The following is a 20,523-nucleotide window of genomic DNA, read 5'->3' as shown; positions in this document are numbered from 1 at the left end:
ATGTACGTTCGTTAGGTTTTAAATTTTGGTTCCCCAAAATCTTGCATTGCATGTGTAAGTGGGGGGGCAAAGATTTGGCACGTCAAAAAAGGGAGGGAAATTTTGTCATTATTTTTGGCACGGCCAAAGGAGAGCAAACGATTTTTGGCAGACAATTTTCAGAATTGCGTACGCTTAAATGCCTGAAAATTATTGTACAGCACCCCCTCGGGGGTACTCAACTTTAGAAGTGACGGTATTATGTGCCTAGGCCTCCTTTTTTGAAGTCGACCGTATACCCGATGACCCCCCATTTTTTAAAAGTCATACCCGATGACCCGCTTTTTTTAAGTTGCGGCTACTCAATGACCCCCTTTTTTCGGTTGCAGCTACCCAATGACCCCTTTTTTTTCTTCTAGAATAGCCATAGGGCCTACTGAGATGGAAAAGTAGTCTCTTTTGCTATCATGTTCAGTTGAATGCCTGATTACACAGTAAAATGGCGATGTTTTTTTTTTATCTAATTTGATCTATCAAAACTTCGGCCACAAAATAATGCCGAAACTTTCAAATTCTCTTATTTCAACAAATTTGTATTGGAAATTTGGAAAATTTGGAACAAGAACAAGAATTTTGCTCCATTTTTTTCCAAAATTTTCTACCCGCTGACCCGGCGTTTATGCTACCCAACGACCCCTTTTTCATTTTATTTGTACCCAATGAGCAATGACCCCCCCCCCTTTTTTTTTTTGTTGTTTTGTTAAAATAACGTTTTGTACCCGATAGGCCCCTACTTCGCGACGCCGGTAGGCACATACCCATCACTTCTAAAGTTGAGTGCCCACCTCACAGCCCCTACAGAGCTCTAGGGGTGGATTTGCACTTCCTGGTTTGTGGATTTTTGTTTGTGAAAACACGTGAAAACGGACCGGCAACTTTGTACACAAAGAGATGATGAATAACTTCTTTGCATTCGCTACAAGTAGGTGCTTTGTATTGTAAACATCCGGAGTAAGATTGCACAGATGACCTCGTCTATTTTTCTCTTATAAACCATGTAACACAATTTTTGTACACGCGAAGAATCTCCTAAGAGAGACTTTCTTATATTCTTCTATAAAAAAATATAGAAGAGAATTTTAGGGTATTTTTTTTTTATCGAAGAGATGCATTCTAGGCTTCGACGAAAGGGGCCGGGTTCTCCTCCGGCCTCGGGCAGAATGGCGACCAATACAGGGGATTTGAGTACCCCTCAGTCGCCTGATTTAGTCGCCCAGCGTCGTCCATCAGCCACACAAATCAATCCAGGAGAAATAAGCAGGCCTATAAATCTACAGAGAATTGCTCAGAGGAAGGCACAAGTCAGAACATACCCTAAAACAAAAAAATTAGAGAAACTCGGTGTGTATTCATCTTGCAAGGTAAGCTTACAATAATTAAATAGTTAAGCTTAACATCATAAGTACAGTTTTAAACATTCAATTCAATTCCTATCAGCAGGCTACACTACCTATAATCAAATTAAGTATTTCTTGGCCAAACTGGAACATGCGCGATGCGTCCATGTAGTGTACTAAGCGTGTACGCAGTGGAGGCGCGTATATACTTTCTTCTGTATCGCGCTGAATTTGTGTGTGTTTATCGTGGAGCCACTAGCGTTCACAGTGTTTCAGTTTGGCCAAGAAATACTTAATTTGATTATAGCAGACTTGTACCCGAGTCCAGCTTGTTCGTGTCTGAGCCGAGTCAACTTATATCCGAGTCCGATTACTATGAAGAACATCGGTACCCTTTTCAAATGAGCTCTTTTTTGTTACTATCGACCCACATTTGAATGAGGAATAAAAGTCTGAAAGTACAAAAAATTTGTATACTAAAAGTAAGAATTCCAATTGAATAGACACAGCTGCCAACAGCTGTACGCGATGCGCATATTTCAAAGTACAATGTGAGGTGGTTGATCGGCAATAAGACAAGAAAATAAAGCTAACATCAATATCTATAAATCTACCCACCTGTTTTTTGGTATGCATCGATTATATACATTTTCTTTCTTTCTTGATTTTAAAAAGAAAATATCACATATTTTACTATTTTTTATAGCCCAGCCCGCTTTGTGGTTGGCCCAACAGATGTACTACATGTATGTACTACATACGTATTTGCCATTCTAAATATGTATACTTTTATATACTTTAGACTAACAGTTTAGCAGTTAATCCCAGGGTTAAGATCACCCTAAAATATATAGAAAGATTTAAACTCTTGATCACAATACAAAATATTTACCTCCGTAATTTTCAGCTGTTGCTACTACAGCCTTCTTCAGCGGACTGACCCGATCGAGCACACTTGAAGTGTGACGTAATAATCGGGTCATAGACCTTTGGCAACTTGTAGCGCCCTCCATCCTTGTTCAGAGATGGTTGGTTGGCCCTGATGTCTATGGCTTCCTTAACTCCCCTCTCGAACCAGCGGGGCTCCCTATCCAAAAGGCTGTAGTAGCAACAGCTGAAAATTACGGAGGTAAATATTTTGTATTGAGATCAAGAGTTTAAATCTTTCTATATATGGATTACCAATACAGATGAACTTTCATGCTAATATCACCCTAAAATGTTAATTTGTTCTAGGAAAGAAGTAAGTCTGGCTGTAATTTTAGTGCTTGAAATACCAAACTTGATGAGGGCTGTTTTTTACTTTGTGTACATTTCACATTCAAATTTGATGTATGTTTTTGTAAAGTATTATATTTAGAGAATAAACGATAGGAATTTTTATTTTGCCTATCCTCTACCGTGTGATAGAGGCGACAGGCAGGTCCAATATTTTGAGTAGTGGATGCCGGTAGCGGCGGTATCCACTACGATTCGTAGTTTCTTCTCATTCTCAGTCAGTTAAATATTCTTAGTCAGTTAAATATTATTTTAACTGTAAACAATTTTTAAAGCAAAAACTAAGTTACCGTCATAAAACTCCCTCATTATAAAATGAACGAAACTTGTTTACAACTTCACGTATTCTGTTGCGCGTACTGCTAGCGCGTCGCGTATTCCGCACTAGTCTATGCATTACAGCGCAATACATACGCGCAACTACAAGCGTGCAAGGCATTATCAAGACGCATGATGACGTGGGGTCGCTTCACGGCCTGATAAACGGCACCAAATCTTGCGATTGTCCAATCAAAAATGTGTCTACGAACTAGACCACTCCCCCTGACTAAGAATGTTGTGTGTTTTGCAGGCAGATGAATCATGTAAATGCAATGGATGGAAGAACCCTAATCCACCACCAACTCCTACACAGCCTGTCAGATTAGACATAGCAACACCTTTAGCTAGTCTCATGGATCCATGCAGAAGTTGTAATCATCAACTTTGTAAGTTTGCCTTTTATATGATTTGATTTACAAGTGGCCTAACAAAGTTGAGTGAGAATCTTGCTGGAACTTAGTGGACAAGATGTAGCTATGCCAATTTTAATTATTATTGAATGACATTCTTCATTAATCACAAGGCAAATTTGTTTTCCAATTTTTAGAATATATAATTAAAATATGCACAATCCAAATTACAAAATGATTACATAACATATATAAGTTTCATGTTTTGGCCATGTTTTGAAAGTTTGTTACCAGGTTGATGGCAAAAAGCAGTTTGTGCAAATATGCATCTTATGAAGCACAAGATATCCAGATTATGGTAATCATTTTTACATGTTTCTTTTGACAGTAGTTGAAGGTTAAAGCCAACTGAAATATTTTTTTAAATACTAACCCTAACCGCCTAAGGGCTTTTTGGCGACGGGAAGGGAAAGAAGGAAAGAATAAAGAGAGAAAAGAAAGAAAGAAGTTGTTTGCTCTGGGTGGGATTCGAACCCGAGACCCCTCGCATGCCAAGCACTCGGTCGGCGACACTTTGCCACGGGTCTTGGGCTTCGCTGGCCTATCAATAAAAGCCTGTTCTTATGTATTTAAATGTGTATTTTGTAATTCTGGTATCTACTTTTTATGGTATAGTTCAATAGATATCCACAAAAAATATTTCACTTAATTTGGACATTAAATTTTTCAGTTACGCATGTTAAGTATTGTGGTGCTCCTCGTAGGCCACATTTTCTGCTGTAGTAGCATATGGAGTGCTGTAGTACTTGTAAATATGCGTAACTCACAAATTGATTTTCTGGAAGCATTTTTCTTGGATATCTATTGTGCCATACCCTAAAAAGAAGATGCTAAAATCAGGAAATACCCCTTTAATAGCCATCTGATAAGATGTTCTTTAATAACCTTTATATTATACAGCTGCTCATGTGTCCCATCTTGAAAATGTTGCTGAGGATGAGATTAATCGCCTCCTTGGAATTGTAGTAGATGTTGAAAATCTGTTCTTATGTGTTCACAAAGAAGAAGATGCCGACACAAAACAAGTTTATTTTTATTTATTTAAGGTAAGGAATCAGAACCAATTGTTTTTTATTTGTATATTTTTTAACTTTTTTGAATAGAATTAGGAGCTGCTTGTATCTTATTATCTTTTTGGGGTCAAACTTAGTTCAAAGAGGACCCAGTGTGGCCACACTGTCTCTTTGCAATTCCCTGAAGATTAAGAAAAGTCATAACTGAAGTAATCCATGCTCAATAAGATGCATACAGGTTAAAGAAAAGGTAATTCCTGCAAATGAATCCTATATGTCCACACACTCATATACATGCACATTAACTGACACTTGTTGGTCCTACAAATATACAATGCACATGTTTCAAAACAAATAATCCACCTTTGTTGATCATTATGTAGATGTGTGAACTCGGTATATGTAAGATCTTTGAAAGAAATAACATTCATGTTAAATCTTTTTCTCCCCAGCTTTTAAGAAAATGTATCCTACAGATGAGCAAGCCATCTGTTGAAGGACCCCTAGGGAGCCCACCATTTGAGAAACCTAGTATAGCTAAGGTAAGCACTCTACTTCAAGTTTATCAGCACTGTGCAACAAATTCAAATGAAGGCAGAAACATATATGGCTTTAGCTAATTTAAGTTCTTTGCCAAGACCAAAGGAAAAACTTACATTTTTCTGCTGACAGTTTCGCCAGAAACCTTCTGGCTTTCTCAAAGCGATTGATGTTGTTATTGATCCATCTGCTTGGAGCGGGAATCCCGGCCGGATGTTATTGTTTTACCGGAAGTACTCCTGTCTCCAACGTTGGTCTTGAGCAGAGGATCAAAGATGTGGCTCAGAAAGAATGTCCCCTCGTCTCTGTTCATGGTGTTGTCTCCTCTCTTGCGAATCCATACTGATTCCTTGACCCATCGTGCCCTGCGGTTTTCTTCCCTATCTGGCGAAACTGTCAGCAGAAAAACGTAAAAACGTAAGTTTTTCCTTTGGTCTTGGCAAAGAACTTAAATTAGCTGTTTAATCAACAGACCTGATGAACCTCTTCAGTCATATATGGCTTTAAATAAAACTAAATGTTTGTGTTTAGGGTAATTAGAGGGGTCTCAAAATATTCAAAAGTTCAACAAATACATTTTTGTCTAATAGTAAATTTGGAATTGTTGTTGGTAAAAGTTAATGAAAAAAATATCATCTCAGTCATGTTGATTTTTTTTTGATTTGTGAAATCTTTATTGAGGGATTTAAACTACTTCAGTGGCAAGCACTGCTTTCCAAGCAGGCCCTCATACAATGATATATACAACATTTTTACAGAATATATACAAAATAACATGATATTTAGTAATTTGTACAAAAACATCAATAATAAGTGTGAAAGAAAATAAATATACCTCAAATACATGAATGATATAAATCTTAAAATACATACAATATAAATAAATGATTATAATTCACCAGTAGTAATGATGCTTGTCTTGAATTGATGCAAAGACATAGTTTCAAGGTTTACACGACATGATGGTGGCAAATTGTTCCATAAGTTTGCAGCTCTTACAATAAATGTACGTTTACCACTGTTAGAATAATATTTAGGCACGATCAATGTATTTGAAGAATGACTCCTTGTAATGTGATCATGAGCATTATGAACAAAGTCAAATTGATTACATAAATATTCAGGACACATATTTTTGATACATTTAAAGGTAAGAAAAATCATGTGATTAGACCATCTATAATAAAGTTAAATCCAATTTAAAGAACTTAACATTTCATCTACTGGTGTTCTGATATCAGCAAAGAGAATTGTTCTAGCTAATCTGTTGTGAAGTACTTGAAGCTGATATTGATTGGTTGTAGAACAATTAGACCAAACACTGCTGGCATAGTCGAAATGTGGAATTACAAGAGCATTAGAGAGCATAACTAAGGTTTTATGAGGAAGGAAATACTTTGCACGTTTTACAACACCAATTCTCTTGGAAACATTTCCAGATACATAATCAATGTGTGATGACCAAGACATATTACTATCAAACTTCATACCAAGATATTTGAAAACATCAACTCTTTCAATAATTTTGTCATCAAATGTAAGAGTTATGTCATTGTAATGATTAAGTGTATGATTAGTTCCAAAAATCATAAACTTTGTTTTGTCAGTATTTAATGTGAGCTTATTAGCTTTAAACCAGTTAGCTACAGTTTTTAGGTTATATTCAAGTTGCATTTGTAAGTCATCAGCATTTTTTGCTTTACACATAAGAGAAGTGTCATCTGCATACATTACTGTCTTACAAGTTACAACATCAGGTAAACAATTAACAAAAATAATAAATAGAAGAGGACCTAAGATTGAGCCTTGAGGAATTCCAGTATTATAAGTTTTGAAATCTGACAGAAAAGAATTAACATGCACAGCTTGAGCCCTATTACTTAGGTATGATTTAAACCAACCAAGTTCATTACCCTTAATACCATATTCAGCAAGTTTATTAATTAAAATTTCATGATTTACTGTATCAAAAGCCTTTTTAAATCCAAAAATATAACTCCTGTTGCAAAACCATTGTCCATATTATTAAGAATATAATCTTGGACATCTAGTAAAGTTGTTGTTGTGGAATGATTGGATCTAAAACCAGATTGAGAATCAGAAAGGATATTTCTACTACAAAGATAATCATATAATTGGTTATGAACAGTTCTTTCCATAATCTTCGAAATAATTGGTAAGACAGATATTGGCCTGTAATTGTTTACATTATTCTTATCACCAGATTTAAAAATTGGAGTAACTTTGGCTTTCTTCCACTCATTAGGAAATTTAGAACTGTTTAAAGAAATATTACAAATATGAGCAAGTGCTTTTGACACATAAGGTGCGCCAATTTGAGTAGTTTTACATTGAATTTATCTAAACCTGGTGACTTATTATTATCCATATTACATATTTGATTATATACAAAATCATAAGATACAGAAGAGAATCTAAAACTCTCACTATGGTTACATCGAGATATACTACTTTTTCCGTCATTACATGGGCAAGTAATATCAACATTATCAAATTGTCTGCTAAGTTCTTCACCTACTGAGGTGAAGAATTGATTAAATGAGTCAGCAGTGTCTTTACCTGTAGCAATATTACCATGACCATTTTGACTTATACATGTAATATTAGGCACAGTTGGTTTATTATTTTTACTTGGAATTACTTTTTTATGTGTTTTCCATAACTTTTTACTATCATGTACATTATGATGGTCAGGTACTTCAGAAACCTGTCACATGGATAAAACACTTTTGGACACCCTGTAATAATTAGGATCATAGATCAGTCAGATCATCAATGATATGAAACTGACCTTATGCCTTTTTAACTGACTTGTGAGTTTTAAACATAACAAAATACATTTCTGACAATATATTTATGGAAATTCAGGTGTTGTTCAAAGGGCACTGTGACTTGATGACTGTTAACTTGAGCAATATCACTGGTCAGTTCTAAGATGTGTAAAATATTAGATATCATTATGCTAGTTCTAAATGGTATCCATTTCATTTGTTTAACAGGGTGTCACAAACTTTGTAGTGTACAAATTTGGGCATTTACCACAGAAGGATTGGCAGACCATGTATGACCTAGCCAAAATGTTTCTACATTGTCTCAATCATTGGAAATTAGAAACGCCTACAGTCAGGAAACAGAGAGCACAGACTGATGATGTAGCAGCCTACAAAGTCAATTATACACGGTAGGTGATTAAGGACACAGATGAATTTTATGCAAATGATGATGTTGGTGATGATGATGATTATCATGGTAATGATGGTGATGATGATAATGATGACGGTGATGACAATGATGAAGAAGATAGTGGTAATATGATGATGATGAAAAAACCTCTTAAAGTCACTATTATTGATCTGTTTTGAATATTATGAGAGCTGATAATTCACTGTACGCAAAGTAAATTAATTCTGACATTTTACAATATGATGCGCCGCCAGGGGTTACTCTTTCAAGACCAATTTTTGACCTTCAGGGTCGACATCACTGTTCTAGCCACCATTGGATTTTCTTGTGAGTGTGATAATAATAATGTTAAAAACAGCACCACGAAGGCTTCCTTGTGATCAATATATTGAAAATGGATCCTCTATGATTGTAAATTACTGTTTTACTGCACATTCGTGTGTAACATCGTTATATTGATATTTAAAAACACAATGACATTATGTTCCTGTGTTGTATTCATATTACGCAGGCTTTGGATGTTGATATTTTCCCATTATGCACTTCGTATTTTGACCTCTCCCCCAGCATATGCTGGAGGCCCTTAGTATTGTGAATCAACCGACTTAGCTATGTAAACAGGAAATTAAAGTATATATGAATGATAATGTAAGTGGTGTATTGTTCCCTAGGTGGTTGTGCTACTGCCATGTGCCAGCCTTCTGCGATAGTCTTCCTAGAAACGAGACAACTCATATATTTGGTAGGACTTTACTACGCTCTGTGTTTACTGTCATGCGTCGTCAACTACTTGACAAATTCCGTGCAGAAAAGGACAAGATGCCAGCTGAGAAAAGAACATTAGTTTTAACACACTTTCCAAGGTGAGAATTTATTTAGCAATGAAATAGTATCTAAAATTGATAATGATGTGTCCAAAGGGAGCTTGATTTTACAAAACTCATTGGAGATCAAACATGATTGACCCTAAATATAGGCCATACTGTAAACTCTTCCTGGAAAATAAATCATGCTACAATGTTGAAACAAAGGAAGCACATAAATATAAAGATAGCTACATCCAGTACAAGTAGCAAAGCAACATTTTCTGTGTCATCGCTGGAAAAATACAAGAGATGAAGTCATATGATATGAAGAATCAATCTAATGACACAATTTGGTGTCTGTGCGAATGTTCCACCACCTCTACGGACATGTACATAGTGGAAAAAGTACATTAAAAAAATCTGTACTTACATTCCTACCCTATTTTTGTTCATCTCTCGAAATCAAAATTTACGTAACTTTCGCACATGTTCAGCCAACAATTATTGTAAAGGCCTTGTGTGTATTTTTCATGTAATAAACAAGTTGTTGGTGTTTTTTTTGTCAGAGTTTCCCATCTACAGTTTATTTGTCTTTATTTCTTGTGCAGAAAACTGAAATAAATAAAAATTAAATAAATAATCTTCCTCTTTATGGTTTTCTTTTTGCAAAACAGATTCCTTTCTATGCTTGAAGAGGAGGTGTATGGTACTAGTTCACCAATCTGGGACCTAGAATTCAAACCCACACCAGGCAGTATGCCTATATCAGGTACACCAGAACCAACTGAAATGGCAGAAACTGGCTCAGGTAAACAAATAAGCAAACTTCACTTCATTTCACTTCATTTCATTTCATTTCATTTCATTTCATTTCATTTCATTTCATTTCATTTCATTTCATTTCATTTCATATCATTTCATTTCATTTCATTTCACTTCACTTCACTTCACTTCACTTCACTTCACTTCACTTCACTTCACTTCACTTCACTCCACTCCACTCCACTCCACTCCACTCCAATCCAATCCACTTCACTTCACTTCACTTCACTTCACTTCACTTCACTTCACTTCATTTCATTTATCTTTTCTTATTTACAACATTTTTAATGTGTTTTAATTTGTTAGTGTATTTCATTCATTTATTTTTCTTATTTATAACATTTTTAATGTGTTTTAATTTGTTAGTGTATTTCATTCATTTATTTATTTATTTGTTTATTTATTTGTTTATTTATTTGTTTATTTATTTGTTTGTTTGTTTATTTATTTGTTTGTTTATTTATTTATTTATTTATTTATTTATTTATTTATTTATTTATTTATTTATTTATTTATTTATTTATTTATTTATTTATTTATTTATTTTATCTTTTCTTATTTACAACATTTTTAATGTGTTTTATTTTTAAGTATTTCATTCATTAAATCTATTCATTCATTTATCTGTTTAACACTTTCATCTTATAAATACTTTAACCTTGACCTGAAACTGACCAGGATTAACTGAAGTGTAACAAATAAACTTGAAACTAACCCTGTACTTGAAACCATTATGTATCCCACTTTCATTGTAACACATGAATTGTGGTAATCAATAGACATCCCTGATGTACCCATTGATGGATCAATGGTGACCAACCACCTATTGTATGACATTGAAAAGGAGCATTCAGCTGTGTGCAATTGAATAAAAAATGATATAGTATAAGCAGGGTTGCCAAACCTGCTATTTGATAGCCCAATTGGGTGATGTTTACTTTCTCAGAAACCAGTTTTTAAGAAAATAAGATACAAATTTTGACCATGGCTCCTGCGATTGTTTGCACTTTCCTGTCCCATAGTTTGCAGTTTCCTGTCCCATAGAAACCAATAATTAAGAGAAAAATCCGGCAACTTTTCAAAGATTCAAAGTCGCTGAATGCTAATTTTCAATGTCAGTGGGGCTAAAAATTGTTGATAACCCTGAATATAAGAAGTTCATGCACAATGTACAGGTATGTAACCCAAGGTTGTCAAGCACAATTGGGCAACTTTTCAAGATATTCCCTGTGACAATTTCTTGTCCCATAGAAACCGATGATAAAGAACAAATTGGAATGATTTTCAACATCGGTACCTGTGAGTTTAGTAGTTTCATGTACAATAGACCACTGGTTAAGGGAAAAATTGGGTGACTTTTGAATGATTTAACTTGCGATTTGGGCTGAAAATGTGTGGCAACACTGATGTAAACATTCATATAGGGAGTAGTTGTTGTTGGATAGCATTGTATGCATTGTATGCAGTGACCAATATCAACTAAGATAGCTGATGAAGACTTCTTTATCTTTGTCAGTGAGGATGATGTTGGACATACAGCTTGATTTCAGTTTGTTTTGGTATGTTATTTATGTACAATTAAGTATGCATTAGTTCCAATATTTGGAAAAAGTCTGATGACTGAGTAAGGTGCGTATTTCTACTCAGACTACTACTGTAGTACTAGTTGGAATTGAAAATGATGAGAACCGAAGATGTATACAAACAGGATTGCCAAAACATATTAGTCCAAGTTGTGGTTAATAGCCATGAAATGTCGCCTAAAAAGCCAACAAAATCACCCAAAATTTATAAGTCTATTTAAGGGGGTCCTACACCCCCTTTTATTTTGAAATATTTGAGAAATGCTGAAATAAAATATAAAAACGTTCATATTTTTGTTTACTCCTGTGGTTTAAGATTTTTACTGTTTTGCAGGCATGTTGTTGTATTATTCAAGCTCCAATAATATATTTTGTCTCTATCCTTGTAGCTGAAACAAACACCGATCATGACACAGAAGAAGATAAGAGTACTACCACCGCCACTACCACAACCACCATCACCACATCAGCAGCACCAACTATGGGTCATATTACCATAGATACATCAACACCAGCAGCAAATGAATCCTCTTTACCTGAATCAGAGAAATCGATATCAGTGAATGTTGGTGAAGAATTGACTGATGAGAAGAAAGAAAGTAAAGAAGAAGCACCAGTTGAGGAGAGTGAAGAGGAGAAGATGGATACAGGTGAGATGGGGCTTCTCTCTAGTTTTTTGGGGGTACCTTTTCAGCGACTTTATTGAGCAGAACCACTTTAAACTCCCCTTCAAATTCCAAGCTAATTGTGTATTTGTTTTGTCATATATAGGAAACAGCATTGAAAAACGTAAGAGTGATGATGACACAACAATAGAAGACATCAAAAGACAGAGATTAGAAGGTAGGATTTGTAAACTTCATATTGGCCCGCTACATCTTATAGAATAGAATGGGCAAAATTTGCCAAGGCATGATTGCTATAGTTTCCTGTTACTTTCGCCTTGCTCAACCACCAACCGACCAAGGTGGTGGCTAACTGACATCCTCAGTCGTTAACGTTCTGAGTTGACGACTGAAAAAATTAAGTATTGAAAAGTGTTGTCTTAGTGCCAGACTGTACATTTGTATCCAAATTAACCTTTTGACCATGTTTGATTTGATCACATATTTTTAGAACACCTAGAGCACGTCCCAAAGGTCCGGTAGGACATGTGCTGATAGGAAGTCACGCTATGATGCACGACCAAACAAAGTCATACACCAATATTTTTGTTAGTCAACACAATACAAACACTAAGTTTTCCAGTTATCACTAACAAACATAACATAAATAACATGCTCAGTTTAAAGATGACAAAGGATTCAGTCTAGTCGGTTAATTCTTTAAGTTTTGGCCGATGTAGTTTCTGTGCATGAAATTGAATTTACTGCATTGTAATCATCATGGTTGGGGCATTTGTCTTATGTTTAACTCATGACTTGGTCACACACCCATACCCCCCCTTCCCTGGCTATACCCTACTCTTTTGGTAACCCTTTCTGAATACCCCAGGTGGCATATTTCTTTGCATCACTTCTTTAGTTTACATACCATGATACTGGAAGAATTCCATGGAAATAATCCGTCAGTCATTATTGAGACGCCTTTCTGCATATCATTGGAAAAGATGATACTGTACATGGCCCATTTACTAGGGGTCATCAATCCCATATCATCATTCTGTTTACACTAGTAGTCATAGATACTGTTATTGGGTTTCTTTTGCAGGTGATATCCCAATGAAAGTAGTGAGTGAGGTATTATCAACTATCACAGATCCAGCTGCTATGGTGGGACCTGAGGTAAGTAACTTGCCAGGAGACATTGTTTCTGCCTTAAAATTCATATAGATAGTTCGGAAAGACATAATGCCCTGTGTATGATTGCCTCGGTGCATACTCCATGCATGAATGAACTCAATCACAAGCAATCATACACACAATAGCTAGTGCACATACACATGTACATGTACATCTTTATACCGCTGAACTATCAGTATGTTACACATAATATATTGTAGCAGTTCCTTGAACCAATTATACAGTCGCCCAGTCGGTTTTAAATTGGTGTCTTCATTAGGGTCTGACTATGACATTATAATCAGCACACATAATTCCAACAACAAGCATATATGCCTCTAAACAATTCTATTACTGATCCAGGCAGCTGTGTGAACATTTAATATTATAAGATTTGTATATTATATTTGTAATGTTTTGTGGAGGGTGTCTGCTTTTCGTCTCTTTCGTCAAAAAAAACCCTCTCCTTTTAGAGGCATATATGCTTGTAGATGCAATTCTACGATATCTAGAGTAAGTTACAGTCTTGCTTGTAATGTCAGTTGGGTGTAGAAAGTTAGTTATCTTTAAACATTAATTATTTGTAACAAAATGTAAAAAAATGTCTGTGTAGAAACTAATAATTGAAAAACAATGTATGAGCTTTCATATTTTGCTTAAATTTAAATTATAAAATGCCTGTAGAATAAAAGCCCAGATTTGTAATCTGTAATCCTTCATGACTTTCTCTTTACAGAGTAGCCTGTTCTCAGCTCACACAGCCCGGGATGAGGCGGCACGTAATGAAGAAAGGAGAGGTGTAATAGAATTCCATGTGATTGGTAACTCATTAACACGTAAACCATCCAAACAGACTCTGACGTGGCTGATTGGATTACAAAATGTCTTCTCACATCAGCTGCCAAGAATGCCCAAAGAATACATCACAAGGCTGGTGTTTGACACGTAAGGATCACATTGATTTGTCTGCAGTTCCACTTCTTTTTCAGTTTATAGAGCTCCTTCCATGCAATGCACATTTGAAAGCTCTGTTGATTATAGTAGATATCAGAATCAATTCACTTCCTAGTGCAATCATAACACATAGTGTCTTGACCGATCAGGTCCTTATCTGACATATCTATTCTCTAGGTGTTTTTATAATGTAGTGGGAATTTGTCACACATTTCAGCTGACTTTTTATCAACATTTTTCTCTTTTGCAGGAAGCATAAAACATTAGCTCTTGTCAAAGATGGCCGAGTAATCGGTGGTGTGTGTTTCCGCATGTTTCCAACACAGGGTTTCACTGAAATAGTATTCTGTGCTGTGACTTCAAATGAACAAGTCAAAGTAAGTTTATGCAATTCTTGTATCCTATATTAATTTTACTTGTATAATACATTCCAAAAGGTTTATTAAATATAATGTATATATCATCCATGTATCCAAAAGGTTTATATAGCTTTTGAATAGAATGAAGGTATTGGTGCTACACAAGGAGTCAGGACTAATAATAGTATGAATGGTGTTTGAAACTGATTTAGCAAAGCAAGTAATCAATTTTGTTTTGAAGCCAGGTGAAGATAAAACATGTGTAAATAGATACAAAGCTGGCCATAATAGTCCAACTTTTAATTGCTTCTCTGCATTATTGTAAGGTGGGGGGGGGGGGGGGGGCTAGAAGAAAAATTGTGACATGTTTGTCAGACTATCCATTGGTCCAAGGTTGAACAAGGTTGGATGCTGTTGCTGCAAACTCCATGTATATGGGAAATGGGCACTTTCAGGTAGGGTACATTCAAAAATTATTCAAAATCAATTCACAATTGGTGTGGTCAAGAAAGGAGTCAAATCCATTGATGAGTTTTGAGGGTTTTGTTGTTGTTCTTCTTCTTCTTCTTTCCCAATATAGACCAAAAATATGTGGCAAGCATATTTGTGAAACTTTGAAAACAATAATGAAATATTGTTGTTGTTTGCAGGGTTACGGCACCCATCTAATGAATCATCTCAAGGATTATCACATCAGACATGGAGTACTTCATTTCCTTACATTTGCTGATGAATATGCCATTGGCTACTTCAAGAAACAGGTATTTGCAATTACATTGAAATGTGTGACTCGATCAAAGGGAACAAGTCTAACATGTGACTAATATTGATTGTGGGTTGATGGAAAAAACGCTCAAATTCTTCTGTGTCTTATTATTTTCAGCAACTGAAAAATTGCCTATAACTAGATAACCAGAAGTTCACTTTTCAAAATCCAAGTAACTCTCATTTTGCATTTTACAGGGTTTTTCAAAGGATATCAAGCTACCGAAGTCAGCATATCTAGGCTACATCAAAGACTATGAGGGCGCCACACTCATGGGATGTCAACTCAATCCACGTATTCCACACACCGACTTCTCACAAATTATCCGCAGGCAAAAGGAGGTACTGTATGGGTTCAGCTTACAATTCTTATATTTCTAATTTAAAGCAGAATATTGAGGAAATGTTAGTAAATTTATAAATTGAAACTGAATTTGGAATTGAAAGGTGGCTGACTGCACATCATTTAATAAAAGATTTCAAAATCACACAATTTAGCGGTGGTAAATGTTGGTATTTGTGGTGAATTTCCTCATGTGGATGTGTAAATTTGCAGTTTCTGATAACATATCCATGTCTATGTAATTGTTTCAGATTATTTTCTTAAACCTAGGAATTAAACCAGATGACCTAACATTAACTTTCATGTTTGATGTGTATGTGAACTGTTCATTTCCAGTCTATGTTCTTTCATTTTTTGTGTCACAGATTGTAAAAAAGCTGATAGAACACAAGCATGATGAAGTACGAAAGGTGTTCCCTGGATTGACTTGCTTCAAAGAAGGCGTCAGAAATATTCCACTTGAGAGTATTCCTGGTTTGAGTAAGAATATTGCTGTTTTTTTTAAAATAATAATCTGGGAGTTTAAGGAATGAGGTCTTGATAACACTGACTAAATTGAGTAGAAATGGTGATCAAATTTGTGTAATACTTCATTACCATATTCCAACTTTATAAGCATCCCAGGTCAGGTACTTTAAGGGGGGGGGGGCTTATTAAAATGATGAAGTAGAGGTCAACATAATTAGACATTAAAAGTACTGTGTACTGAAGTCAAAATCATCTGAAAAAAATCATAGAGGTGCTTAGGAAGATGTGCTAATTAGGTACTTTGTTAACATATTCTTACCAAATTTCATGTCAATAGCAATAGGCTATTCCAATTAAAATCCATACTACCCTTATGATAGACATGACCTTAATCCTCCACACAGGGAGTGTGAATTTCAAATGGGGTTGCCTGAATGAGTGAATCCATTTGAAATTCTTCATGTGTAGGAGACTACATTTGTAAGGTCACGTCTTCCATAGAGTGCATGATTTTCAACTGAAATCAGTTCACCTAAGGGAAGACTGCAATCAGTATCTTATAAGGTCAATTGGTTGTCTTATATATACTTGATTTGTTCCTTTTGTTTGAACAAAGAATTAAAAAAAGGAACACTTCTCAATATCCCAATTGGGGAAAAAGTAAATAAGTTATTAGGAAATGAGAATTTGTAAATCACCTGAAAATTGAAATAATGTTTTCATATTACTTTAAATATATGTATACATATAAGGTGAATGAAACCACAAAAGTTACAGATGTTATCTCCTATAGCCCATCTGCAGCTGGTTGCCATGGTATAGGTTGTCATGGTGATGTGTGCCCTGGATGGCATGATAAACAACACAGCATGTCCAAAAGAAACCATTCACCATTGTTATTTTTTCAATTAATTGATATAGATTCCATTTCTTTGTAATTGTAGTTGAGATTGGTTGGAGACCTTCAAAGCCGGATAAAGGCAAACCAGGAAATGAAAATACACCATCCAACAGAGGTAAGAATCACTAAGTTGAAATCAGTAATAATAGGAGAATATAAGGGGCTGTGCAATAATTATGAGCCCTGGAGGAGGGTAAAATTCAGAGGAGCAAGCATTTTTGGCCTACATTTATATGGAGCTTTGAAAATGCAAGTTTAAGCGTATGTCCCAGTATTTCCTGCTTAGGACAAAATTGTTAAGGTGGTGCTACCGGTATTTCCCACCCCCAAATTTCTCTCCCTGGTTTTTACCAGCCAACCCCAAGGGTGACAGAGACATAGTGTGGGTTATGGGTATCAAGCTGGTAGACTTGACATTTGTTTGGCAATATTCATCACAATTTTGTTCAAATTCTTCACTTATATTTAAGGGGGAGGCACTTGAGCAATCAATATGTGTACAATTTACTCCCAAATATGTTCTATTATACCTGATGCTCTTTATTGTGTTTTGTTAGCTGAAGCAGGTTTTAGACCAATGAAAGACAAGTCTAAGCAGAATACCATGACAGAAGATCAGATGCACAATGCATTCAAGACCATACTAACTGCTACAAAGGTAAGAGACAATTCAAAGTTTAATAACAATTCTTAACAAATTAATTAATATGCATGAAGCAAATGCACCAATAACAGCTGCCCCTTGATATTGTTGACGCATGGGTGAACAACTTTGAATATTTATGACACATAATTCTGCTAGTTTGGTGTATTTGTATTTATAGGGCCCAAAATGAGGGAATTTGGCCAATGATTTGTGGATTTAGATTTAAACATCTTTTTCATGACATTAAAGAATGAGGATAATAACTGATATGTTTTTGTTGACATTCAAATGAGAAAGTATAAATGCGCTTTATGTTTCCATCACACCCCCCCCCACACACACTCCTTTTTGTTTGGGGTCATGCATTGTTAATATACAGCGCATGCATTGGTATTTGTCTTTAGAACTGCAACAAAATCGTACCTAGTTATTAACCGCTAATCAGCTGCTCACATCAGAAATACTTATAGTTAGGTGGCGCCCACATGTGCCCCCTGCCCCTCACTAAGCCACTGGTTCAGATTGTGACATGCCAAACTAAATTTAATAGTCAATTGTCTTCCAAGTTGCAATCAACCCTATGATGGTGGGATGAGGATTTTATGACCGTTGGTATATTTCTGTAACCTCTCAAGCACATGAAATGTATTTTGAATCTTTGTATACTTACTGAGTAGCTGTCTTTTCCTTTCAGAATCACACCAGTGCTTGGCCTTTCCTGAAGCCTGTTGAGAAAGCTGAAGCCCCTGACTACTATGATCACATCAAATACCCCATGGGTAAGAAAATAATAACCAATATTTTGAAATAAACATTATTGTATTTTTGTCCTCCTTTTTATTATTGTGATAGAATATGGACTAGTTCTCATAAAAGAGGAATACTCAATAGTGTTTGAATAAAGTGTAGTATACCATAATGAAAATAGGCTTTTGGTTACTGTTTTCTTCTGCAAGATCGTTAAAGAGAGAACCATTCATGATTTTGCCAGTCTCCAAATCTTATCATACATGCACAAAATTGCCCCATTTTATATTCTGATTTTCACTCAATTCCTTTCAGCTTAAGCTTTCTAAATTTTAGACCCTGTTAATGATTATAAGTTGATATATTAAGTAAACATTTTGTAATTTGTTTTATTTTGCAACAGATCTGAAAACCATGACGGAAAGAAATAAGAATAAATACTACTGTACAAAGAAACTTTTTGTAGCCGACATGCAGCGGATCTTCAGCAACTGTCGAGCATACAATGGCGCCGATACAGAATATGTTAGATGTGCCAATAGTCTGGAAAGATTCTTCTTCAACAAAATCAAAGAACTGGGATTAACAGACGTTAAATGATGACAGTAATGGAAGCAGACTACAAACAATAATATAATGAAAGACAGAGATAAAAAAGACTAAATCGCGTCTGACATCATCTGTCAATCAAATTCGAGCAGTTACAAGTGTCGTGATGATGACTTGCTGAACGCTGCGGTATAACCAGGCGCCTTTTTGTTAGTTTTGCACCTTCAAACATACAAACCATCTCAAAAGTTAGGTCTTTATAGTTGGAAACTTTCTTTCCCGAAGGCACCATATCAACAATACTTAGAAAAGTTGCTTTTTGCCTTGTAAAAGTACATATTTTTTAGCCATTTTCTGCTATTCCTTTTCTCCATTCGGTACCAGATAAATCAGCCTTCCTTTTACGTGCTATTAACCAATCAAGGATCATAGGGAATTTGATTGACAGTGGCGTCAGACATGATTTAGTCTTTTTATCTCTGTCTTTCAATTCATTATAGTTTTTACACACATCATGACATACATGGGGTCATTTCAAGTTTTGAGCAATTGTCCTCCTTGAACACGACCCAGATGTTTTTAAATTTGTATATTACTATGTTTTCAAACAGTATGTTGTGTACTGTCATCTTGGACACTAGTCCCATACCTTGTTGGGAGATCAAGTTTGTGTTTTGTCATTCAGTTATGCATCAGAAAATTGCCACACATTATCCTTTTAGTTCAAGAATACGGACACATGACCTAAATTGTGTAACTATTAAAATGTTATCATAGCAGTTGAGCTGTTGATAATATTATAAGGAGAAACTGAGTGTAATTCCCATCCACAGAAGTACAGGAGGAGAAACCAAACCAAAACACAATTAACCCCAAATTTTCTACATGCCTGAATGCAGATGGTGGCAAATCCCAGTTCTCCTTCTTTGTGTCTGTGGTAATACCTTACTTGTACTGAGCAGCAGCATAATATCCTAAACATTTAATCCAATCAACCGAAATGCATTGTAAAAATTATTCGTATAAGAAATGTTTTACATGCATATAGTTTGATTAGCTCGTAATCGGCGGACCTTATAACATCGCGGATTAATATCAATATTTTATTTTGAGAACTGTCTTCTGACAACTCGCCAGAAGTATCACAAATTATTATTTAATATACTTTATTTAACACGCACAATATAGACCAGTCGGGTCAACAATGTCGCTCTTAACCTGGGTCTACTTTTCGGCGTAGTGGTCAAAACCTAATCATTCCCTCCGATTACGAGCTGATCAAACTATAGCGGCAGTCAAGTAAGCTCAATTAGTACAGCACTATGACAGTACAAGTTTTGAGCTCAAGATGTCTCATTAGTTTGTTCTCATGAAAAAAAGAGCTGACTTGAAATCTGGTCAAAGAACTTCTTGGTAGATGATGTCCTGGCCTCTTGTAACCCTGTATGAAACATGGGGGATTCTGGCTGCAGTTTACTGTGGCATGTATAGGGTGTGTTACAGTAGTCCTTATCTGCAAGTCCATGAATTGTTGCTTAGGCTAAAGAATAAACAAGTTTGTTTCCGTTGGCTACATTCATTTTGTTTTGGGGGCAATTTTACAGCATTTGGGGTGTTTTTATTTATGAAATCGAGAAATTATATTTTCAAGCCAAAA

At 35.5% G+C, this 20,523-nt stretch overlaps 1 protein-coding gene across 2 annotated transcripts; it reads left to right on the top strand.

Moving 5' to 3' along the window:
- The first annotated feature begins 971 nt into the window (after window positions 1-971).
- Window positions 972-19,411, top strand: LOC140158657 (histone acetyltransferase KAT2A-like). 2 transcript variants are annotated; one of them, XM_072181830.1, is made up of 19 exons: window positions 972-1,400; window positions 3,226-3,361; window positions 4,286-4,431; window positions 4,851-4,940; window positions 7,959-8,140; window positions 8,814-9,005; window positions 9,623-9,756; window positions 11,743-12,003; window positions 12,125-12,196; window positions 13,064-13,137; window positions 13,871-14,079; window positions 14,339-14,465; window positions 15,098-15,208; window positions 15,411-15,554; window positions 15,921-16,035; window positions 16,968-17,039; window positions 17,491-17,582; window positions 18,265-18,349; window positions 18,721-19,411. In XM_072181830.1, the coding sequence occupies exons 1-19, from the start codon at window positions 1,146-1,148 to the stop codon at window positions 18,915-18,917; spliced, it is 2,694 nt and encodes an 897-aa protein (XP_072037931.1). In that variant the 5' UTR covers window positions 972-1,145; the 3' UTR covers window positions 18,918-19,411. The 2 variants fall into 2 exon arrangements, with proteins under 2 accessions (XP_072037931.1, XP_072037930.1); XM_072181829.1 differs by having other exon boundaries at window positions 974-1,400; window positions 17,482-17,582; window positions 18,721-19,410.
- The last annotated feature ends 1,112 nt before the right edge of the window (window positions 19,412-20,523 follow it).

This window comes from Amphiura filiformis, chromosome 8, assembly GCF_039555335.1.
Source record: "Amphiura filiformis chromosome 8, Afil_fr2py, whole genome shotgun sequence".
Lineage (NCBI taxonomy): Eukaryota > Metazoa > Echinodermata > Ophiuroidea > Amphilepidida > Amphiuridae > Amphiura > Amphiura filiformis.
The sequence above is the reverse complement of the archived record's forward strand: the minus strand, read 5'-3'. Positions and strand labels throughout refer to the sequence as shown.

What these genes read in the sequence shown, in the direction of transcription:
- LOC140158657 (XM_072181829.1), top strand. Translation starts at nt 1,146, where the DNA reads ATGCATTCTAGGCTTCGACGAAAGGGGCCGGGTTCTCCTCCGGCCTCG. An exon ending in CTGCTATGGTGGGACCTGAG is followed by an intron (nt 13,138 to 13,870) that starts GTAAGTAACTTG and finishes TTCTCTTTACAG; the next exon opens with AGTAGCCTGTTCTCAGCTCA. An exon ending in TCACATCAAATACCCCATGG is followed by an intron (nt 18,350 to 18,720) that starts GTAAGAAAATAA and finishes ATTTTGCAACAG; the next exon opens with ATCTGAAAACCATGACGGAA.